At 40.8% G+C, this 25704-nt stretch overlaps 1 protein-coding gene and 1 non-coding gene across 4 annotated transcripts in view; one reads left to right on the forward strand and one right to left on the reverse strand.

Moving 5' to 3' along the window:
- The window catches only part of ths (thisbe), a 50814-nt gene extending 28619 nt beyond the window's left edge, over window positions 1-22195 (forward strand). For all 3 annotated transcript variants that reach the window (XM_043210623.2, XM_070278278.1, XM_017250830.3), the window contains 3 exons: window positions 1595-1718; window positions 15884-16008; window positions 17977-22195. In XM_043210623.2, coding sequence (XP_043066558.1) covers window positions 1595-1718; window positions 15884-16008; window positions 17977-19956 — 2229 coding nt within the window. In that variant the 3' untranslated portion in view covers window positions 19957-22195. The remainder of the gene's footprint in view (window positions 1-1594; window positions 1719-15883; window positions 16009-17976) is intronic.
- Window positions 22196-25227: 3032 nt separating this feature from the next.
- TRNAA-UGC (transfer RNA alanine (anticodon UGC)) lies at window positions 25228-25299 on the reverse strand. The gene has a single exon. It is a non-coding gene; the product is annotated as a tRNA-Ala (tRNA).
- Between the last annotated feature and the right edge of the window lie 405 nt (window positions 25300-25704).

Here is a 25704-nt window from a genome sequence, read left to right on the forward strand (position 1 = left end):
TTTTATTGATGTGTGTGGTGTGGTGTGGTTTGGTTTAATTATCCAACTACCTTTTTTATAATCACCATTATCCCACTTGACTCTTCGATTGATTGGCGCCGTGGCGTTCTACGCAGAACCCTCGAAAATTTACAGCGCCAAGTCGAACCACTCGAATGGCAATACCCTCCAAATCTATAAAAAAAAAACCTATTTTATCAAAAGCCTCCTTAAGACAAGTTGCAGCCTCAATCAACTATCAAGACTATCAAGCGGCAAATTAGCCAAGTTACAAAGAACTTACAGGCCAAATACTTCCTCAATGCTCGACTCACACCCGAAAGAAACCTGCCACCAAGAAAAAGCCCTCCAAGTTGGTAGCTTCGAAATCTTATCAAGGCGCACGCTTTGTAATGCTATCGAGCACTTCCTCGCCTCGAATTTATGCCCAGGGGTAACCTCGTTTCGATCCCCCGTAACCAATTGTGGTTGCATGATTTTCCCAGCAAGCCCTCCACTCGGAGAAATTCAACAATACTCTTGGCTCCCTATTACCTCAATAAGTTTACAATTTCTTTCCGTGTAATGCCTTGTGGGTGGCAAGCTCAAGGGGGATGGGCGACGGTGGACCGGGTAAAGTGAAGTGGGCTGGGAGGCAACCAAATGCATTATTTTGTAATTATCGACAGAGTTCTAATAAATAAAGCGTAGCAAGGCCCCACACAAAAGTGTTTGGTTTTTTTTCTAGGTTGATGAAATTATGAATGGAGATAAGGTGTGGCATGTGTGTGTGAAAGAGGGGACTGGTTGTAACTCTCTCATTCATTCAGATATCCGTAAGAGGGGTCTGCGGTCCCCCAGATAGTGCCAAGTCCATCTTTTTACAATTTCCTGGACAGATAGCCCTTAAGTCTATATCGTAAATCTGGAAATAAATCTTGCAAATTTGCCAACCACTCGTAATTGGGCATTCCAGAAATCGCATTATCAAAGTCCTTCCTCTGTAAGGTGTTAACCGCTTATATATCACAAGAATATCTGGGTCCAAACTGATTTACAACCTGACCTGGCACAATAACAAAAGGGTGGCCACTAGAAACGAGTGCCGCCTGCCTGGCGAAACCAATAAGTTCATTAAATCAAAGGCGCGATTATTAATGAATGTAATAAAATATCAAAAAGACAACTAATCAAACATGATAAATTACCCAACATACCGACACATCGAAGGGTTTGGGGGCTAAAGGCTACCGACATACGCTTCCCAAAGGGCAGACCCGGGGCTGTGGCACTCCGAGATGGCAAACAAACAACATGAAATACTTTTGTTCTTTTGTTTGCACTGTGCTCTGGATATCAAAGTATTTGTAGTGACAACGTGTAAACATTGGTATGCAATTTAGGTTTTGATATTTTCACGTTAGTATCTGTTAGATACAATTATTGATGGCCCCCTTAGTAGATAGCACTGCGATAAGGTTTGCCTCATACATGAGTGAGAGAAAACTAGATATATACAATAAAATATTCTCTATCCTTTTTTAGATTAACTATCACTAAGATATCTGTTATAATTCCAAGTCCTTGAACTCTTTTTTTGTTTGTTACTTTCTAGGTGGTGATTTCAGGTGCATTATGTACAGTAGAAGATTACGTAATAATGTCACTGTGTGCACAAGACAAAGCCATACACCTAGCTGCGGAAGGAACAGTCTCAGTGACAGACACTTCACAGATACGTAAGTATTCCAATAAATTTACTACTTAACCCCCTCGTGCCCCTAACACCTCAAGTGCCCCCCACCACCAGTATATGTTTTTTGTTTATTGACACGTCTGCAGGAAACGCCTTCACATTGCCATCTAATTTACAATTTCCAACTCCTCCACTTTCTATATACCTTTCACAAAACAATACTACGATACGATATTGTATATCCATGAAAACAAAAATATTTCAACTATTTACAGTAGTTTGTTGCCGCCGTTTGTTTGCTTTAATTTCCATGACAATAGCTTGGCATGGGGAAGATGGGGCATACCACCTCTTGACTTGACCAAAAGAAAAAATGCTACAATTGTAAAAAAGTTATTAATAATAGTGAGGTGGCAACTGTCATTGAAATTCATGACGAAACACACTTGAGATGCTGCAACAATACGGATGTTAAAGATACTTTTTTAGGGAAAAGATATTCTAGGGCTTTTTTGGTCAGTTTTCAAGCCACACATAAAATACGTAATTTATTGCAAAAACAGCCGCACTCTCAGAAGAAAAACATAAAAATTTGCTACGCTTTGGGTCAACTTTCACTCGTCTTACTTTAGTGGAAACAACAACAACCATCTGACCATGGCCAATTAGAGCCGCTGCAGCTGCTGGTTGAAGACCAAAAGAAAGACACAAAAAAAAAAACAATATAATGGGCAAGGACCAGCACGAGCTACACAACCTTACAGCCTCACACAGCAGGATAATAGGGGAAGCTAAAGGACAATGGGTTCACAAGAAGCAAGGAAAATCATAGAGAAAATGCTAGAAAAATGCTGGAAAATGCAGCAACAACAGGTGCAAAAATGATTTTTTTGTTTTGTTGCGAGTGCGCGTGAAAATTTCCAGCTGGTCTCTGGGACTAGGTCTCTAAGACCACTTAAGGACTAATGTGCGAAAGTTCCTTTGTCAATTTTCACGCCCTCTCTAGCCTCGGCCTCGACCCTGAAGAACTTCATTCATTTGCATGACTAAGCTCAGGTAGTCGAGGATTATCCCACAGATCCCTCCCAGTTCCCTGTTTAACCAAAGCTGCTGTTTTTCGGATTTCTGGGTTTATCCCACTTGTTTAGCTGGGAATTTCCGCTGGCGGATTTGTGGCGGATAATATGGTCAGCCAGCCATATTTCTGGTTAGCTGGAAAACATATACATATAATGTAGGGGATGAAGGCTAATGAATCTTGACATCTCAATCAATTGCGAGGAGAAAGGGCGGGTAAAGGTGGAACTTTCACCACCCCGAGAAAAACCACACGAAACCACAACATTTTCCCATTTTCCCAAAACAGAAGCGGGCCCACATGTCAATAAATCACACGATTTAATTTCGGACCAACAGAAGGCGAAAATTGTTGAGGTGGCTTGTGGCACGGATACGGATTTATGTTTATACGGATTTGGATTCCGAATCGGGTTGGTTCTAGGACTGGCAATGCAGGGTCCTAGGGTCCAGGGCCATAAAACATTTTATAGCTCATCATGTGCGGTCATAAATTTAAGAACGCAATCGCTTCTGGCTCCCCCTATACTCAGATACTTTGTCTATGGGGTTATAACCATGGCTATATGTTCGGGGCGTTGCCCAATCAACGCCTAACCCTTACCCCTCGGGATGCATGTAACAAGTAACGAAACCGTTAATTTCTTGATCAAATGAATTCCAGACCCAGTCTTAAGGGGCCAGCCTCTGGGACCCATTCTTGGCACTTGGAAGTTCTGTTTCGTGTTTACCTTGTAGTTCATTAAAAATGTTTAGCATTGTTCAGCATCGTTGAGGGGGCAGCAGCGCCAGCGATCAATCAGAGACACTTTTGAAGAAGCCGGCTGTAATTCATATAACAAGATGGTTTCAAGAAGTCCAGAACTGCCAAATATTTGGCCGAAAAACCATTCACCCTTCTAGCCATTCATCTTTCGGTAACTCTCCCTGTTTGACTACCAAAATCTGGCTTAAACAAATTTGTTAATCCTTTTTCCTACCCATCACTGGCCACAAAAACTTAATCGTCTACATACCTAACCTTCCTATTTGTTTGTGATTTGATCACATACATGAACACCCCGGTTGGTATGGTATTCCCAAAGAAAATCCCTCAATGACTTTGCCGCCTGTCCCTGAGCCCAAAAAAAAAATGGAGAAAAAAAACGTAGACATCCGAGACCCAGACGAAGAGGTGCTAATAATGTGGGAAATATTTAGCACCATCATTACAAACATCATTAAAATATAAATAGATGTGTTTAACATGAACACCCAAAAGGGAAAACGAAGGAAAAGACAGAAAGTTTGACTTTGGCTGGGAATCATGGGTCAGAAAGGAAATCATGGCCCGAAAGAGATTCCAAGAAATAGCACATGGAATCCGGGATGGGGGCTATAGTATATAGAATATTGAACCGGCACCGAACGTTGTCCGATCGCGCAGATTCATCAATTAACGCCCAGCGACAGAGACAGGGCGATGGTCGCCGATAGAGACGGCTAACACCCCTTCAGTCCGGGCCAAGACGTCAGCAAATAAATGCATTTCCGTTGACCAGCCAGCACACAAACAAAATTTCCAAGAGACGCCGACGCCGAAGCCGTCGAGTCGACCAAGTCGTGGCTTTAGAAAATGTTGATGTTGAAAAATTCCCAAACAGATTCGATATGATATTCTTTTACCTACCGCGCGACTTTGTCGAAAACGACGAGAAGAAAAAAGGGGCTCAAACGGTTAAGAAAACATGGTCAACAACAAAGCCGAACAAGTGTACCGCTTGCCGATCGTCAGTTCGACAGTTTTTGGTCAATTGCTTCACTCGATCTTTCTTGTTTTTTTTTTATTTTTTGGAAAATTTAGAAAGAGACGGGGAGTGGGGAGTGTGAAAGAGAGGGACTGCATTGATTTCCACTTAACGCTTCAAAACTCAAGTGGCCATTCCATTCCATTTCGAGCCAAGTTTACAGTTGAAGTAAAATACGCTTTCGTTCCTGGCCCAGTCTATGTATGTCTGTTTCAATATTATTGTTTCCCACAGTTGGTCAGAAAATATTTAAGCGCCAATTTGATGTAGTTTTCCTTGTCCCAGTAGTTTTTCTATTTTCCTCTTCTATTTTGTTGTCTTCTCAAGTGTCTCCCCCCTTCAATTTGAATAACAATGCCCCGTTCGGCTCGTCTTCAAAGCTGGCTTTCTTTCTAACCGAAATTTTTTTTCCTTTTTGGCTTCGATATTGGTATTGAGCGATTGGATCGTTTGATCTGCCAGTTGGCAGCAAGGAGCTGGCCTGTCAGCAATTACGCACTTGAAATCTCCACAAGGCCAAAAAAAAGGGGCTAGTCAACCGCCTAGAAATCAAAAGTTCTTGGAATTTGTATAGCGTGGGAATACCATCTATGGGCGTTGAATAGTAGTAGTACCGGGTATCATATAGCCCTTCATTCTTTAGTATTTTTGAGTTATTAATTATCAGGAAATGCAACCGAATCATGTTCTAATCAATAAAACCCACCACATGACCCACTCCATGTCTGATTATCGGTGAGATAATCGTCAGCAGACCCAACTCAAACTCATAACTATAGCACACTCCACAAAAACCCGCTCACCGTTAAATTGTGCATTTTACGAGCTCGATTCCTAATACCCCAATACCCTTATACCATAATACCCAATTCCAAATCCAGAAACGAAAAACCATTAAAGAAATGCCGTGGATAAAACAAAACGCCGCCGAACGACGATCTCCGATCTTTGTGGCTATAAATTCATCAAACAAATAACGCTTAGCCAGAGCCGAAAAGAGCTAGCTAGTGATCGACATGAATATTAAAAACCACAAAACTATAATCACGGCATTATGATCACCGATCACCGATCGCCCATCGCCGGTCGTCTGTGGACCCTGGCAAACATATCAATCTCAATATGGATTCTTTTTGAGCCACCGTTGTTGGCCTGCTCGTTTTTTAATTCTTTTTCTGTATTTTTTTTTTGTTTTTTGGTGGTGGTGCAGCTATTAACTGCCTGCAGACAACCTAATGGACAAGATCTTTCGTCACTCCCCGAAAAGAATGTACCTTTTTGGTGTGTTGGTCCGCCGCAGAGATCGATCGTACGATAGATGGACGACGAGGCTGGAGCGATCTGCTGTCGCCCGATGTGTGGCTGATCCCTAAATACCCTTTAAATTGAACTTAATTCCCCCACACTGCATTTATCATCATTTATATCAGCAGGGCCCTTCCGCTTTTTCCTTTTTTTGTAGTTTTTGTTGATTTGGAGGAGTTAACCCTGTTTTTGGATGAGTGGTGAGATATAGTATCTCTTGGGTTGTGTAATGAGAGTGAAGCATCTGTTAAGGGTTTCTACTGGATGATCCCGTATTGCTTCTTAGGATTCTGAACCCCTTTAAATTCAAATACACTTTATTTTTGGATATATATAAATCAGCTCAGCACAATCGATAATCTTCAGTGTCTCTTCAATTGATTTACTCTAATTTATTTTAAGCATCTCGCGTCTCAAGCCAATATTTCCTCGAAAAACTAAAAGTTTCCGTGTCATTGGGCAGGAAATGTCGCAAGCTTTGAGGTCGGGATACAAAGATACAAATAAATAAAATTGTGGCCAAATCCAAGTGGACTGTCGGTTGATCATTGCGGCAGAACGGAAATGCATTCATTTGTCAGTTGGCTTGTGCCGAGCCAAATAAATCAATTCCCTTTGGCCAGACTGGCACCTTCCTTTCCTTTAGAATTCTTTTCCAGCCGGACTGCCACTTTCCAATTACGTAAAACCAGGGGGAAATTGACAGGGAAAGGAGCGGAGGACATCGCGTGCAGATATGCAAATCCATCGGGGTCCTTCAGTCTTTGGTATCGAATCGAGTCTCACTACCGTTTAATGAGCTTATGATGATGGTGGCTCACTTTGCATGACTCAAACTCGAACCTCGAAAAAAAGAACAGAAACAGAAACCCCAACCCTGATTCACTTTTTTTATTTGGGCATGCAAATGGAGCTTTTAATCATAAAATACCTGTGTATTTTGGGCAGTTGTTAATGGCAGGAGGCGGGTTGCGTGTCTTTGGCTTGTTCCCAGTTGCACGCAAGCCGCCCAAAAAAAAAAAAACAAAAAACCAAATTGAAGACCCCCTAAGCCCCCATAGTCCCCTAAAATACCGGCTAATTCAAGTATCTGTTTGATGACAATGCGTGCCTGCCGACACCTTGCCAACTAAGTCTTGTAGTTCAGGTAATTTACAGAGAACCGGGGTCTGGGTAAATTGCCATTCAATTGGCACATCGTTTGCCTTCTGACGTAACCATGAACTTGGCTTAAAGTCTAGACCACACAGTTGCAGCCCGAAGCCTTTAATAGAGTTATCTTCCGGAGCCTTAAAGGGTTTGGCTATCTTCTTATTAAAGGGCCGTCTTGCCGCGAATTTATCCAGCATTTTGGCACATAAAACAAAATTAAGACTAAAGGAGAAAAGGGTCTTAGGACGTTGACCTAAAGACTTGGTTGAGAAGATTAGGAAGCGCCATTAAGCCAAAAAAAGGTTATCCAATTTGGCTTGAACCCAAAAGATTGGAAAGAACCAAGAAGGCCAATCCCTACAAGTTCTTGAGGCTTTGTTCTTAATCTTAATGCATCAAAAATAAAATAGTAAACAAAACATGAATTCAATTCATAATAAGAATCAAGTTATAATGTTTAAGACTTCTGGCTTCAATGGAAATATGAATCGGCAACAATTGGATTGTTTTCCAATCACATTAATGGATCAATTGGCCAACGTTCCCATCGCAAATATTACAAACATTTAGCCATAAAATACACAAAAGCAGAGCAGGATTATGGCCACCTTCGTAGTGGCTTATTACAGGTTTATTTTTCCAGAGAATCAATTTGCAAAAATTCCCAGGAAGATACGCAAAAAAAAAAGAGTTGCGATCTGGGGGTTCGCATAATAATTTTCATGGCGCTCGGCTGTCCAAGTTCTGTGTCTGTGTTTGTGGTTCGGTTTTTTATGGGCACTTTACACCTGAAGCCTTAATTAAGTCCTGGCCCGAAAACACTGACAGTTGGCCAGGATGACTTAGACAAGGATCTCTAGTCCCTGCTCGGGGGCAATGGAAAACAAACAAACAAAATGTTAAAGTCAGAATAATGACGCGCGAAAAACAATAAAACAAAAGGCACTGAAAACTGAAAACAGACAACTGAAAACTGAAATAATGTTGGCTGGCAAAAATGGCAGACAATAAAAGTGGGCGGGGGGAAAAAACCCAGCTGGCCGCACTTGGCACCTTGAGCCACCGGCCGAGAACCGGGAATGCGACCAGGGACCGATCCTGTTTGCCACACAGGCAGGACAAGGACATGACGTTTTTATTATGCCCTACGACTGACATTTGCTCTAGGCCAGGCCAGAGACCCGACAAAAAAATAACACAGCCAGGAGTACCCTCCTCGGAAAGACAGACGGCGCCCTGCCGGGTAACCCGAGACCAATGCCACATAGATCTGCGAATCTCTGGGAGGTGACTTGGCCCTAAACTTTTGTTTTACGGCCCACGAGCTAAGGGAGCGTAAATCAAAAGGTGTTACCCTTGGCCCCGGGGCGGTTCCAGGGTGCTAAAATTGCACAAACAATTTCTGTCCGGCTCACCAGCCATTGTTGGTAATTTCAGCTAATTAATGGCATCATTATAGGGCTCTCTCGCACCGTCCATACCATCAGAAATAGTGGGTCTTTTTCGCTCTGTTTACCTTTGAGACGTTCGCAAGGATAATTATGTTGTAAGTGGTCCAGACACGCCCGCCGACTTGGGTCCTTGGATCCATCCATCGCAACGTCAACAATTTTCCATGATCTGGGAATCTGAGAATCGTTGGGTGGTCGACACTTGAGTCTCAAGTGAGTCTGGAAAATTGTAGAAATAGACAGTAATACAGTTCTTGGCGCAGTCTACAAGAAAAATACTCATAAATTGTAAAAAATTCAATTAAAAGGCCATGATTAGATCCATAAATTCGGAACCAATATCATAATAATAATATTGAAAATGCATAAATTTGCAAATTGAATTTTAAACAATTCCTTTCCAACCTCACCGCAAAGTGAGTGGAAATTCAATTGCAAATCCATTTCGGACAAATTTGAGGGAAATTAATTCGCCATATTTATGGTTTGGTTGCCAAAATCACTCCATATACAACCATAAACCGGGCTTTATCTGCCGCTAAGCCATTAGTTGACAAATTTTTTGTAGCACAAACAGCCGAGTGGCGCCCACGCAACTTCCTGGAGAATTACGATCATTGGCCAATCGATGAATATTAACACCTGTCTGCATAAATCTCCTGACAACTATATCTTAATTTATGATGACGTAATCAATGCCTCAGCATCTATTTTGGCCATAATTCAAATGGCGTGTATGCAGATCCATTCGGCTACAAAAATATAAATACAAAATTTTGGTAAAGTTGAAAAATAAAAACTGAAATAAAAAACGAAACCAAGTGGTGGAGAAACAATTCAAATTGTCAAAATAACTCAGCGAGTTATGATCAAAAGGAAGCCAGCAAAATTTTACTGTTTAGTGGTGGTGGACAAGCCAAATGGTGGCTTTTTGGCCATTTGCCGGTGTGGCTATTTGCACTGTTGCAACGTGCAACTTGCAACCTGCAACTTGGCCGCGCAATTGCCGCGAGGTGTTAACGTTAACCCATTAAATGGGATACCGAAAAGCGTAAGCAACCGCAGCTAGAGGCAAATTTATGTGACCGGGTTGACAATTTTTCCCGGCATACAAGTATATTTTATTTTTCTCTTTTTTTTAGAGGTTGTTTTTTGTTTGTTTTTTTTTTTTTTGTTTTTTGGGACCTGCTGCTGGCGCATTAGCCGGGCCATTTCAAGTTGGCTAACACGCAGTTTAAACGGCTTGTAAGTGACTACGTTTGCACTTAATTAATAAAGTCCACCAAATCCGTGCCACACGTTGACTTTGTTGCAATGTTGCAACTTCACTGGCAATTCGTTTGGGGTTTTTTTTTTGGCCATACTGGCGTCCTTGCCAAGATAACATTGCAATTAGTGTTGACCGGTGCAATATATTTTTGTATTTATTTTAACAAATTGCCAGTGAGTGCTATTTATTATAGCCTGGCCCTCGACCCGCGCGCTTGCTGCTCTCCGGCTTAACTTAATTAAATGCCAGTTTCAATTTATTTTCCATCTACTCTCTTTGGTTGCAACAATGAAAGCGAAACCGCAAAGCTATGGATATGGGCAGGGGCAGGGGCAGGGCCAGGGGCAGGCTGGCAAGTAAATAAACAAAAGCTGTTGCTGTTGCGGCTGATGAAACTATCAATGTAATTCAACATTCATTCTGCCGGAGTCGGCGGGTATCGAATCCGCTGCCGCCAGCAGCAATTAACTGAAAATAAAATGCGAAGCGGGCTGCGTGTGTGGTCTGAACTCAGAAACAACAAAATAAATAAATAAAAAAAAAGCCACTTTCAATATCAACTACAAAAGGCGGTGTGCTTTTTCACCATTTTATTTTTATGATTATTTTCCCTGACGATCATCGTTGTCATCGCCGGCACTGCAGGCCATTCGATTGATAAATATGTTTGCAGACTCTCCGGGTATATCGATCACAGCAGCAGGGAGGCTCTGAAATAACAGTTAAAATATTTACTTAAATGCCACCACGGCGGATGAGTAATATTGCATGCGCCAATGAGTCACTGGGCTGCAGCGGACATTAATTGATTGCCTTATACATAAATGAATTAAATAAATGTCGGAATAGCTAACGATTTCTATGAAAAGTCCCCCAAGTATACCCCAACACCTGTGACACACTAAAGAATTCATAAAGGAAATGCAATTCTATTTATGATCACGTAAAAGTCTTAAAAAAAAGTAGGTGTTTAATCGAAAATCTAAAAACTTACTTTACTTGACAAAACTTTACGATCACTTTTGAATAAAAAGCTTGAGTTTATAAATTAGAACAACAGCGTTGCCCTTTTAGACTTTTAAAGTTTATAGTTATTTTAATAAAATTTTAATAAAAATTCTTATAAAACTTTATCTGAAATATTTGTTAAATTTTAATTGCTCCTTGGGTAGACCACAAAATTCAATCAGTGCTACAGATAATTTATAAGCAAATAAAAATTTTGACCCAGAAATGGGGAAAATGGGATCGATGGGCTGACTCCAATAAAAGAAGAGATTCTATTTCACGAGGAAAGCCACCCACATAAAGGGCCCCAGAGACTGTCTATCCAAGCACTGAGAAAAGTATCTTTAAAGTTTGAACTTAAGTCCCTTCAATGAAATTATATTTAGAAACATTTCTCTCTGTGCCTGTGGGGGCGACAAATCGTGCGCTAATTAACTCATTGACACTATGCCCTCTTCGCCCTTCTGGTGGTGCAACAAATTCCTGGGGGCACCACAATTCGAGTGGCGTCAGTGAAAGAATCGTGCGTAAAACTTGAGTACGCTCCACATTAAATGGCGCTAATTTCGTGGCACTCGTAGTGGTAGTCTCTGGTCTGGTCTGGTCTGCAGGGCGTGCCAATGCAATTAGCATTAGTGCAGTTCAACTTGGTGGTGTTTGGAAAGATATGGGCCGAGTTTCAAACTCACCACTAGCCAGAGAGGCTGAGAGGTCCAAAAAAAAAAAAAACAACTGATAAATGACCGCCAGACCGCGGTTGGGTTGGAGTGCCCGACTGACGGCCAGTCAGTGCAATGGCTTCAAGTTGAAGTTTGTTTTCCCGGTCTCGGCTTACAAAACAAACCGAAAATGCCAGCCCCGGCACCGGGCGAGCAAATAAAACGGTTTCTTCCAGGAAACGTGACAAAAACGTCAATAACTGGGCAGAGTAGTGGCTACAACTAGTACGACGATTCCACCGCCGATACCGATGACGATGCCAATACCGATGATGGCGATGGGCAATGGCGATGGTGATGGTGATGGTGACTAGTTGCAGCATGTGACAAATCGCAGTTTGTTTGTTGACGTTAACGTTGTTGCCGCATATGCAAAATGCAAACTGCAGAATGCAATTACTCTCGTACCCAGTGTAATCTAAGACGCTTTTGCCCAGACGGGCTCCAGAGTCCAGAGAAGGGTCTCGGCCTCGGCCCCCGGGACCCTTGGCAGTCGTCGTCAGCGTAAAAGTTCCGGGAAAGCAGCCATCGAAGTGAATGCCTCAGACGACATTCTTGGAACTATTGGTATGAACCGGCAGGGCAATGCTCTGGGTGGCAGTTGAGCTCAAAAGTCAAGGATAACATTTGGGAAAATATTCCGAGATTTAATAAGCAAACAAAAATAGTTACTTTAAGTCAAGTTAGAAAACAATCTATAGGAAGAGAACTCGTATTTAATATTGTATAATTCTTAAAGCTCTCTGTTGTTTAAATATACTTTAGCTTTTTCTCCTTAAATCATAAGCCGGCATGAGATTCCCTTTCGCATAAATCTCCCAGGCCCACTCCCAAACGAGTGAAAGTAGAATCTCGAAAGTAAAATCAAATATGCTTAAACCCGATAAACATGCCAGGGGAATGGCTCTTGATTATCATAGAGATCGATAAGCCACGATTTATGCTTATCAACTGGCCAGGCCAGGGCTATAGCAACGCCCACCGATCGTATTGGCTATTTTTCATAACTCTGATCGGAAAGATGGTGGCCAAGATCATGCTGATGGAATGACAAACTGATGGGGTCTCGGCCAAAAGATCGTAAAATCTTTTTCAGATTTTTTGTTTTACCTTTTTTTTATATATTCGTTTTTGTATCTCGTACATGTGCCGCAATTACGAGGCATTTTGACGCCCCAACACCGCATTTTGGTTTTATTTTGATTCGGTTTTTCGATTTAAAATTTTGTTCATGCTGTGCAGTTTAGCATTTTATGATTTTTTAATTTTATGTTGATGAAGCTCATTGCTTGCATATTTGATTAAAGATTCGTTGTTGTGTTTGTTTGTTTTATTGGTTGTTTGTAGCCCGGGGTTCTTTGTTTTCCGGATCTTCTCAGCATTATGCTGCCCTTTTTTGGCATCGGTGTTGATGAGCTTGTTTCTGGGCTACCCTCTGAGTGTTTCATTTGTTACATTTTCAGAGTTTTGACATTATATATCAAGGTTTGTGTTTTTACGACCCACAAAATAAAGCTGTGCCCAGCTGGAGGTCTCGCATTGGATGACCCATAATCAGAGAGGTATTTATAAATACGGGGAAAAAGAATTTAAAACTTTAATGATGAAATTATTTCTTGTTTTAAGAATGTGTCTGGCCGTGTCCAATCTTATCGAAAGTTTATGGATTTTTGCAAGCAAATGACGCAAATACTATGACGTCCCAGTCATCAGTTATTGACAATTAAATTATGGCATTTGGATAACAATCGATCGATTGCAGTCATAAATACTATAGTCAATAAATTGAAAACACAGCACTAGCAACTAGTCCAGTTGAAATTCTATATTCAGAGCTTTATTTTTGATACAAATCACGCCCTCACATCGATCAGAATCTATAGCATCCAAGCCCCAAAATGCATCGCTTTTGCCATATTTATGCTGATGCATTTTTCCGTTCAAACGCCCATTCGAAACCAAATGAAATGAAACGAAACGAGACGCGACGAAAATTCCACTCACCATGACTAATAACTTAATTAGAAACTCGGCAGAAGACGGGGATTCGACTGTTAAAATCTTAATAACTTGCGGCAAAAATGTGACCCAATCGTGGCTTTTTATTGAGTGAAAAACAAACCCATAGCCGAAGATCTCTAAAATATCCAAAAAGATCAAAGCCCATAAAAATTCCAATGCCTAAAATGCATTTGATGGCTTTTTGTTTTTCTGGTTGTCTGGTGAGCTTTGATTTTGGTGGATCGTGAAAAGTTTTTCTTCGCTAAGCACTTAAAAATAAACATTTAGCTTTTCCAGTTTCGGAGATTCCCGGATGGGGGCTAATGAGGATGAGTCAATGTCAAAGTCGTTCAGAGTTCAATGATATCGAATTGTGGGTAATCTAATGGTATAAGTTGGCCACATAAACCGCAACCATGTTCCCGTTTCTGATCAAGAGGGTCTATCACTTCCTGCTCTATTGAAAAATAAAGAAGGGATCCCTAACATTTCTAAAAGGGGGTAGAGTCAGAATGAAACTGATGCACTGCCATGTAATTTTTCTTATAAAATATGGTTCTAAAATTCTTTACACCATTAATATTAGACTTTTCCCTCAGTGTCGTATCGAGTGCTAACTCACAAGTGCCTTCTGGCAAAAGGGTGCTCCACTCCGCTTTGTGTTTGTGTCACCAAACTAATGAAATCAATAAGCCAGGCTAGAACAGGGCAGGCAGGCCGTGAATCACAACAATAACATTAACAAGAACAACAAAAGGCAACAGCTCCCTGGGGCCAAGAGGCACAAAAGGCACAAGTGGCACTGCCACCGGCGGCCAAAGGTGTGAAGCACAAAGTCACTCAAGCCCTCAGCTTGGCTCGGCTTATGAAATATGAGAGCCAAGAGTTGCATATCCCAGAGCTTCAGGCCAGCGGGTTTTTTGCCAAGAAATTCTGTGCATAAATTTAATTACTGGCAGAACGGCAAAAATGACAGAATGCCAGACGGACAGACTGCCAGAATGCCTGAATGGCAGACGACGATGACTGACTGAGACCGGCGGCTGAACCCAGTCACCTATCAATCTAACTCGAGTGGCTTTTCTCCTCGTGTTGCCTTTTTCTTTGGCTTTTCAAGTGCTTTACTTATTAGTGACTTTTGTGGCCAGGGAGGCAGGCCCTCCTTGGCTCCCTTAGACCCATCCTCCCTCCGGTGAAGTTCAATAGCCTGTCGAGGCCAGGGCAAACAGCTACAGCTACAGATACCAAGATGCACGGGCAGATGCCCGGACAGATACGGATACATCTGCGGCTACATTGTTAGTTTATAATTAGCGGAGAGAGCATGCGCACCTTAGCTACTTGACTTTTCCACGTTTAATGCATTTCCCGCCTATTTTGGGAAACTGTTTTCGAATTGGATTGAAATTATAGCAAACAAATGGAACAAAACTATTACGAAATCTAAAAGACTATGCAATACTTATGTACTATTTCCTCGAAACCATTTGGAGTTTTGGGTACCAAAATAGCATTAAGACAAGATTCTTCATTTAAGGCACATATCCTTTTCCTCTCCTCTATAGGGGTACCTCTTCTAAAATCCTGATTTTCATATATTGTCGCTTCAGATGTCCATATATTTTCCAATATTTATAAGATCCTTAAAATAAATTCCTTGATCGATTTGTAGTTTATTTCTCTATCATTCTACATCAAAATCTCAAAACAAAATTTTCGATCGATATTTTTCAAATTTTTTTGGGGGCACCCCTCGTAAAATCCGGATTTTCATATATGTATAGTCCCTTCAGATGGCCATATCTTTCCCAATATGTATCCGATCCTTAAAAGAAATACCTTGTTCGATTTGTAGTTCATTTCCCCATCATTCTTTATCAAATTCTCTAAGCAAAATTTTCGATCGATATTTTTCACATTTTTTTTTTGGGGGCACCCCTCGTAAAATCCGGATTTTCATATAAAGTCCCTTCGGATTACCACATCTTTGCCAATTTATAAACGGTCCTTGAACGAAATACCTTTATGGATTTATAAATCAATCAACTATCCATTTAATACTTATAAGCCAATAAAGCCCAATCTCTGCTTTTGAAATCTTATTTGAACTAAATATTTGACAAATACCCATTGTTACCCAACATCCATTAACAATATCCGCCTGGACACGTGTCTCGGCTAAGGTCAAAGTTCCAATCTGGTATAGACGGGGCTTAGTCTTTATATTGATGATCTGATGATCCCCTCCCCCACACGTATCAGACGAAACCTTCCGTTTTGGCACGCTTAATCACTTTGACGAAGAGAGCCGTGTTTGCCATTAATTAAAAATGTTTTTGCCCGCCAAATATTTACATCAATTAAAACCACTCGCCAAGCTGATTACTAATGAAATTATTTTCTTGTTTTTGATTTTGGTTTTGGTGTTTCTTCTTCAGAAAATATAACGATACTCGGCTTCCCGGACTATCTGAACCAAGAGTTCACATTCAAACTAGCACTGTACGCAAAAGAGACGCAAAGGTATTTGTGCTTCAACGACAATTGGAGATTAGTTGGCATGGTGAGTACCTTAAATTATAATTTAAGAATCAAATTGAAAATTTTTAGTTGTGGAATTTCGAAGAATATGATTCACTTTTGAAGTAAATCCCCGAAATAGATAAAAGCTATCACTGGAATGCTCGCCAAGATGAAAGAGAATTCCCTGGCGTTGATAAAGTTTATGGCCTGTTGTGCAAGCAAATTGCTGGCAATAGCCATAATTATATGCTAGACAATATTTGTTCTAAAAGTATATACATATATATACACAATGTTGATGCTGATATAGTCAAGGCCCGGTGCAGCGATTTTGATTGCATTGCATTTGTACTTGACAAAGCCGACCGACGCGTCGGTTATAGTATTCAGTATTCAGTGTTCAGTATTTTCCGTTTCTCCTCGATTTGTTTTTATGCAAACTAACTGTACAAACACTATAATTTATGGCATGTTCCACATAATGGTTTTATGCAAACGATCGTTTATACGACAATAACAATACTGTAGCAACTTGGCCAAATTGCAGGCGCCGTGGATCATAAAAAAAGTGTGTGTGTAAGCAACAATGCTCATAATGGCCAAAAACCGGTTTCAGTTGCACCAAATCTGTCGACGAACTAAACAAAATATTTATTACATTATGTGTTTGTAATCCGAAAATGCGAACAATTTAATATGCAATTACTCCAACTCGAACTCACTAGAATGTGGCACAAAATGGGTACGCGGCGTATGCGTGATATCGCATGAAGCAATGAATTGCAACTGTTTTTAGATTTTTTTTTTTTGATTTTAGGCCGGGATGAAGTTATATTTTTGAGACATTGTAACACTTTTGTGGGCAGTTCCAATGCCAATTTTCTGAAGTGCGCCACTCATGATTTGCCATCATAAAAATCATTGACTAGACAAACAACTCGTAGATGATAAACAGATATGTCTAATCAATCAGCCCGATGACACGGCACTTAATTGTCGATTTCATGTGGTAATGGCAAAAAAATTTCAATGTCCTTTCCCCACTCACAATACAGTTAGTTAGCTATAACCGCACTCGAGTCGAACGGCAAACAATACTAAGCTCCTAAGGTCAGAACCTGCACTTGTTGTCGTTCTATTGTCGTGGCTTTCGATTTAGACCGCAAATCCATGCTGAATTATTGTGCAAATATACATACGTTGTGATTTATATTGCATTAGGCGATATCTTATGCGGCATTTTTTTGCCGGGAAGGTTATTGTGTGGGGTTTACTATACACTACACTAGTGGAGGTCAATGGGCATCTGATTCACATTTCACTTGATGCCAACTCCCTCCGAAAATAGATCAAACGTGATTTGCTCGGTGAGACACTTGACCAATGGTGAGAATGGCTTCTTAAAAATAGCAATTAAGTGCTATAAATATTGCGAGTGTAAACAAGGAACCATCGCTAAATATGGCACAAGACTTAATTGCTTGGGAAATGTTCCATCTGCGTCGTTTGCAACACTTTAAGGCCCAATCGCACCAATCCATCTGATCGTTCAGATCGCAATGCCGATAGCAAAAATGGTCAAAACGGCAACAACACGCGCTCAATCCAAAGAATACTTAATTAAGATTTCCAGCATCGAATAGGTTAGTGCCCTGTTGCTTTTAGAAATTCCAACTCACTCTGAGAGCCCATAATACCCATCACAATATTAAGATAGCCAGGGTATGCCGAGATCCAAGTCAAAAGCCGCGTTTCATTTGGTTGTCGCTGTCGAGATTTCAAGTGTTTTATAAATAAACAAAAGACAGAATAAACGTTCACTCCTCGCCCGATGATGTCGCTGTCATCGTGGCCGATACTCATATCAGAGATATTGTAGTATGAGCCTATCACTTTATGTATCCACATATCTACATATTTGGGCGGAAATGCCGCTCATAAATTGCATGCATTGTGTACGGAAGTTGGAGACCCTTGTTAATAACACTTTTCCCTCATCTACTTGCAGACGAAGCTGCGCGATACCTGCTACTTCAACGAGACCATCCATCACGGTTATTTCGTGTTCCGTTCCATAGTCGATTCGGAGCGACGAGTCGGGTTCACGCACGGAGGTAAGCCTGTGGGTCCAAAGATGAGCGTCAAGGATGCCTGCTACCATTTCAATAAGATCGATGTCGAGACCTTCTACCGCCAGCACAGGCATTTGAATAGCAATGGCAACAGCGGCAACAGCAATAGCAACAGCAATGGTAGCAGCAACAGCAACAGTAAGAGTCGGAAGCCCCCGCGTAACAACAAAAACAATCGCCACAAATCGAATAACCAAAATCAAAAGTTGCAACAGCAACAGGAGCATCATGGCCATAATAATAATAACGTTATTCTTAATAATAATAGTAGTAATAGTTTAAGTAGAACTAACAAAAAGCAACAATCGAAGCAACAGCAGCAGCAGCAGCAACACCAACATCAGGTGCGACATCACCATAATGATCCATCGCTGCTGGCGCGACGACAGCAACATGAGAGGAAGCAGAAGCGGCGCAAGCAACAGAAGCAACAGCAACACCAGCAGCAGCAGCAACAACGAGTTACAGCTAGTCCAACGAAACCAGCAACTGCAACTACCCCAGTTGCAACATCCCCGGCAACAGCAACCACAGCAGCAACATTAAGCAGCAAGCGCAAGGGCAGACGAAGAAAGGGCAAGTCGAGGCAGCCAAAGTTGCAGCGACAGCAACAGCAACAGTTGGCCCCAGCAGCAACTGCAACAACTGCCTATACAGACGACTCCTTCTACAGCAGCAGCATTGGCAGCAGCACAGGATTCGAGGATCTGGATCCCTACAACGTCAGCAGCAGTAGCAGCACGAGTTTAGATCCCTGGTCGACTTGGTCCACAATCGATAGCTTTAGCAGCAGCAGCAACAGCGGCAGTAGCAGCAGCAGCAGCACAACAACAACATCCGACGACAGTATTAGCAGCAGCAGCAACTACGATCTCTGGGCAACCATGATCACCAAAATGGAGGCCGAGGCATCGGAGACCACGTCGGAGCTTAGCGGCAATGATACCGATTTGCTGTTGCACTACGAGCCCCAAATGGTGGAGGATACAGGAGTGCAGGAGGAGGCGGAATCCACAGCGACATATGAAACCAAAGCAACATCAGCCATAGCAGCAATAGCAGCAACAGCGGCCACAACTACCTCGACAACGGGCCAGCAGCTGGTAATTGAACAGACGCCGCTGCAGCAGGAGATGGCCAGAAGGATTAGCACACCGGCAGCAACAGCAACATCAATGACAACATCAGCAGCAACAGCAAAAGCAACTACCACACCAACAGCAACAACCAGTCAGACTGAAACAACACGGAGCACGCAAAATCAGGGCCAAAATGAGGTGAAGCCCCCGCAGAGGCAACACAAGTTCTTGGTGTCGCGGCAACCTTCAGCTACGACCAGAGTGCATCATCTCTCCAGCACGGCCGAGACACTGGCAACCACACCTCAGCAACAACAGAAGCAACCATCCTCGTTGTTCAGCATCTACAAGAATATCAACAGTGATCTGAACAACTCGCTGACGGAGGCCTCGCCAACGGCAACAGCTACCACGGGAGCAACATCAACTGTGACGGTGGCAACCACTACCAAGAAGAACCTGAGGAAGTTCACCCGGAAGCTGATGGCCACGCCCTATCACCAGCTGACCTATGTCCGGAATGAGGCTGGGGACATCGACATTGACAACCTGGACAACATCAGTGTCTATCCCGATCTTTACGATGGCGATTTGGAGGGCAATGGCAATGGCAGCAGCAACAGCACGGACATCAACCGGCAGATGCCTGTCAGCCTGTCGAGCTACCTTCCTACCACAACCACATCCGTGTTGACGGAATTCATCAGGATTGGAAAGAACAAAATCGACAGGGCACTCAAGAGGTCGCAGATGCAAAAGCATAGGAGATTCGCGTAGTAGTAAGAAAGGATAAACATCTACTTATGAATCCTTGCTCTATACAGGCCTGATTCTGTTTTTATATTCAAAGTGGCTTCGATTTCAAAATCAATGTGTTTGTTTAAAGATTGAAAATAAAATCAAATATTCCTATGAGAAATAGAAAACAGAAACTGGCCTCGTGAAGAAAAACAAACCTATACTCAGTTTTTCACATGAATTTAAATAAAATCAAAGGAAGAGCAAAACAATTTATGAATAAATAATTAACAAAATTTTGTAATGAACTGATACATATATATATAAACATATAAAACTCGATATACACAAGGAGTTGCTTACTGTTCAGTACCTCGACTCGACTCGGAACTTTTGCACTTGCACTATGCCTAAAAGCACACTACAGAAAGCGGAAACCGGATGCGGATGCGGATGCGGATGCCATGGATTGCGATAACGATTACTCAGGCCGCACTTCATCCAGTACAGCGAGTACAGTGAACACTACACCAGCTGCACTCGAGAGGCCGCAGGGAACGAAACTCTCTCAGAACTGCTACATAGTTATAAATGAAAAGACAATAACGTTTTTATTTACGAGTATGTGCTATAGAAACTAACAAATCGACAAGCCGAAGCGATAGCGATAGCGATAACGATAACGATAATCGATTACGATAAAAGAAAAACTAAAATTGTTGAAATGGAAATTAAAATGAAGCGCGACAGTTCAGTTGCAAGCAAATTAACGTTTCGATGGCACTGAAAAAAAATGTAGCAAACGTTTGATTTACTAAATCAATTAAATTAATTAGCAATCAGAATTAATAAAAAACAAAGGCGAACAAAAAAAAAACGATATATATATATTATATATACATATATGCATATATTTTCAAAATTTTATAACGAACCAAAAACCAATTAGTAAACAAATTAGAACAAAACGAATCGAATGAAGAAGTTTTTTAAAATTCATACGCAAGAAGCAGAAACTAAGTGTCGGCAACGATGACGGTAACAAATTCGCACAGCAAAACACTTCCAAAAACAATGAAAGATTTAAACTAAATATTAAACAATTTTACTAGGCACAAGCGATCGAAATTGGTAACGATATAGACGATGAGAACAAACTCCATTCAAAACCGAATAAACCGAATTTTTTAAGCGAAAAATAAAAAAAGAGTTATTGAAATTGTCAGCATTATAAATTGATTTTAGGAAATAGCTTGTGAGAAATATGCAATGGAAACAAATTTTGAATAATGGAACATTTTAAAGAACTAATCCAAAAAAATAAAAATATGTACTGCAAGAAAACACCAAAATTCACACTGAATAAACAACGTTATATTTATTGATTGATTGATAAAAACCTAAAACTAAAAATCGAATCAAAATAACAGCAAGGAAAACCAACTGCTGCTTTTCTACATGCGAATATATATATAGGTTTATATATATTCAGATATATATATATTGATATATAGGCACATATAGGCATATGTGTACGAACATGAAAAAGATATGCAAAAATTGTTTCTCATATATTTATATTAATATTAAAAATAAATAGTTCAAACATATTAACAAACCAAATATGCGAAATTAAAACAATTTGAAGGGAAAACACATAACTGAAGAGTCAAGTTTATATGTAGAAATATGTATGAATGTAAATTTAATGCAAACAAAAAAGCAAGAAGTTAAAGCAAGATGCTTAGGTGAAAATTTAATTAGTGTGTACTTAAGACAAGAAACCCATTTAACAATTGAACGATTAATTATTAACTTAACTAGGCATTGAAGCAGCACTCAACTAACAATAAATACAACAAAATCCGAACAGAAACCGAAAACAGAAACAGATACTACAGATTCAGATACAGAGACAGAAACACTCGAATTGAACTACTGTACTTATACATATGCGCGTTGCTGTAATATAAACAAAATTCTTATGTTGAATTAGAAGGAGGAGGAAGAGGAGGAGAAGGAGCAGCAGGACCCTGACAGGATCTTCTACCAACCAGCAGACAGAAACTATTTATTTCAACTTGCATCGAATGGGAGTGAAGCGAGGGCCGATTGTCATTTGTCATTTGTAAATTCATTTGCACTTTTCTTTCTACTATTACTACTTTTAATTAACGCATTAATCGTATGCCTAAGTTAACACTTCTACCATTGTAAATTGTAATATGTTTTATTTCTAAGCCGAGCATTAAATGTAATTATTTATGTATAGAAAGCAGAATGATTCTTTCGCTACGAACTTACGAACTTCAACCTCACCTTCACTCACCTTGCCTCTGTGTCCCCCCCAAAAAAACAAAAAACGAACGAATTCTATCCCTATTAATCTCTATCTTATATATGAATATATAACTGACTATTTAATTGCATTTCTTTGTATTAAAACCAAGTAATAACAACACACTAGAAACTTAATAAAAGCCTCAACAAAATATTCAAACTTTTTATTTTTGTATCTCTATTTTAAGTTTCCTCTCAGTTTTCCAATTCTTCAAATAAATGCTCAGTTGATACTTTACGTTGGTTAACGAATGTGTGCAGAGAAATCGTATAAATAAAAAATATATATAAATTCAAACAGTGTGTCTTCATTTATTTATTGGGTTAAAATTTGTCTTCATCTTTTCCTGGAATATCAATTGCACATTCCTTGTGGCGGAGTGTCTTGTAAACTGCGGTCGGGAACAAGTTAGGTGGTCCCCGAGCTGGGTGACAAATGTTCGCCCAAGCTACAATGTAAAGGAGGCGACCACCGACGCAGAGTCCTCCTCGGATTCCAACCAAGACCAAGTCCTCCGCCTGCTAATGACAAATCACATGTGCTGACATTTGACATCGTTGTCGGGGGATTAACATGTTATAGTGGGCCTTGGTCTAGGCCCTCGACTCCGTGGGGCAGTAAAAGTGTTGGCCATGGCCCAAGGCAAACACAGTTATTATGGGACGCAGCTCAGGCTACTGCCCCTCCAACTCCGGCTTCTCCTTTTCAGCATTTCCAGCAGACCATGAAGGGGCCACACAAGTGGCCAAGTGGCTCCTGCTTTGCATAAATGTCCCATCTCCTGCGACGATCCCTCCTCCTTGGCGGAGGCTTGTTTAATTAAAAAATTAAGTTCCAAATCCCAGACCATTAAAAAGATTTTTATTTATACCTTTTAATTTCATCAATCGTTGCGACGGCAGGTGCCGTCGATATCCATGTCCATATCCATATCCATATCCCACATCCCACATCCCCAGCCATGTGGCCGGCCCAGTCCGTCCCCATTTAACCCGGCTTGTAGTTTGTTTTCTTGCCTTCTTCTTTTTTAGCTTTTAACAGGAAACAATTTCATTTGCGAGCAGAAATTCTTTTCAAATCTGCCGCCGTTAAGCAAAAAGAAAACATGCCAAGAAATAATAATAAAAAAATTATACAAAAAAAAACCTATAAGGTGACTGAGAAAAACCAATCGCTGCTCTAAGTGAGGGTATATGGATTTTAGTTACTTTCATACATTTTTTAACAAGGGAATGAATGAATATTCCTTTTTAAAAATCCATAGAGCACTCAGTCTTCGGCTTGTTAGTCTCTATAATTTCTCTCAATGTAGTTATTGTGGCTGGTAAGCTCGGTTTCCTTTTTGGACAGAACGTTTTGTTGGCCGTTCGGCTTTTGGCCATCCCGAAAGCCAGGCCAAAAAAAAAGACCACTGGCATTTCAGCCTTTTGGCTTTCGAGGAGACTCTTTGGCTCAGTTTTAGTTTATGAATGTCGCCATGTTGTTGCAGCTGTATGTGTGTGTGTGTTGCCGTGGCACATTCCACACACACTCACACACACCAGGGCAGACCAGGGCGACAGGATGAAACTGTTGCCTGCATATGGCATGCATATTTCGTATTTTTAGTACAGCCATTTAACATCATCAAGTTAAATATGCGTGCAAGATTTATGCACACGTCGCTGGGCCCCAAGGGGGCGGCTGTCTGGCCGGGGGCGTGGCCTGGCCGGACCTGACCAGCTCTGGAATGGCATAAAAAGCCATCGAACTGGGCCCCCAAACCAAACACGTAAGCCTCGATTCTCAAAGAACGATCGCCTTTGAAAAATCAAAGTCCGCTGGCACCTTAAATATCACATTTTCCAAATATTATAAATAATTTATTGACAGGTGTTTTGTCTTGCATAAGCAAATGTCTAATTCTTTATTTCTCGTTCGGGCTGTTGTCATTAATTCAGACAGTCGGACAGGTACATGTGTACACTATTTATGCGTCTCTGCCCCCTTACCAATAATCAAGTCATTTCGCGAGGCGTCTCACCCACATACTATCTACTAGGTAACTCCCATGGGTGGTGGATGTCAGTGAGTATCTCCATATATTTCTGTTCTGCGCGCCATTGACTAATCATCATTATGCACAAATGTCCAATCCAATGACATCGCCGCCTTGCACAAGCTCAGAAAATACTTTATTGATTTCTGTCGGACATTTTGCGCAATATTGAATCGGAATCCAAATTCGAATTGTAGGTAACTGGGTAAACATCTTCACCTGCTGTGCCGCCTGCCTGTAAAGCCAACAAAATCGAATAAAATTTTTCAAAATTAAAGGAAAAAAAACAAACAAGATAAATAAATGAATCTAAAACTTGTAACTGGCGCCGGCAGCTTGAGCTGCATTTGTTTATGGCCGCCACATTTTGATGATAAATCGACGATGCTGCCGGCTAATTACGCACAGAGTACGATCGAGTCTCGAAGTCCACCTGGAGTTTCGGAGGTAGTTGAGATCGAAAGTTAATATACCGAGTCAGCAACTAAATTTGTCTTACGCTTAACGCTTAGTTTAACCCAAAGATAACCGGTTGCTCTTAACGATTTCCATTTATTTGTTCTTGTCAATGGCAACATGATGATTTTGATTTCAAGATTTCAAGATTCAATTGCCGTTGCATATTTTACTTTGGCGTGTGCCTAATTAACCACGTTTTAAGTGCCTGGATTAGGCTACCAACTCATAAAAATGCCTATAAAAATATATGAATTTTAAATATTCAATTAAAAAGTTTATACATTTGTTATTGGTCAATTAAATACCTTATTGTCATAAAGAAAAGCTCAAAATGTATTTTTTTTTGTGGCTAATAAACTGCTGTGGAATTTGGTAAGAAGTAAATATGTATGTACCTAAAATTACAAAATTTTATAATTTTGCAACATTAAAAAATAAGTACTTAAAAAAAAGAAAATAAAAAAAATGTACTTGGAGATGCCGGGGATTGAACCCGGGGCCTCTCACATGCAAAGCGAGCGCTCTACCACTGAGCTACATCCCCCTTGATAACCTTGGGGTAACATCGCTCCTACAATTGCAAAAACCTACCCGAAACTATTATATTGAAATACATAACATAACGGAAATATGTCTATTTTTGAGCAGACAACTATCCCGTGACAATCACCAGACCCGGGGAGTCAGCTGGCAAAATGCCAATTGATAAATAACTGTCATTAGGCCCGAACTACGGCTCATTTTCCCATGGCTCGGCTTAGTTCAGTCGAGTCCAGATCAGTTCAGTTCAGCTGCAGCAACGAAAACTTAAGCTATAAATAAAAATTAATGCTTTTGAATAAATTTTTAGTCTGGCAAAACGATACCCCTACTTAGCATATCGGGTCGGTATCTTTCAGTTTGGCTCGAACGCCTCGGGGTAGGCATTTAGCAAAGTGTCAGTTGCGAA

This window comes from Drosophila bipectinata, chromosome 2R, assembly GCF_030179905.1.
Source record: "Drosophila bipectinata strain 14024-0381.07 chromosome 2R, DbipHiC1v2, whole genome shotgun sequence".
NCBI classification, from domain to species: domain Eukaryota; kingdom Metazoa; phylum Arthropoda; class Insecta; order Diptera; family Drosophilidae; genus Drosophila; species Drosophila bipectinata.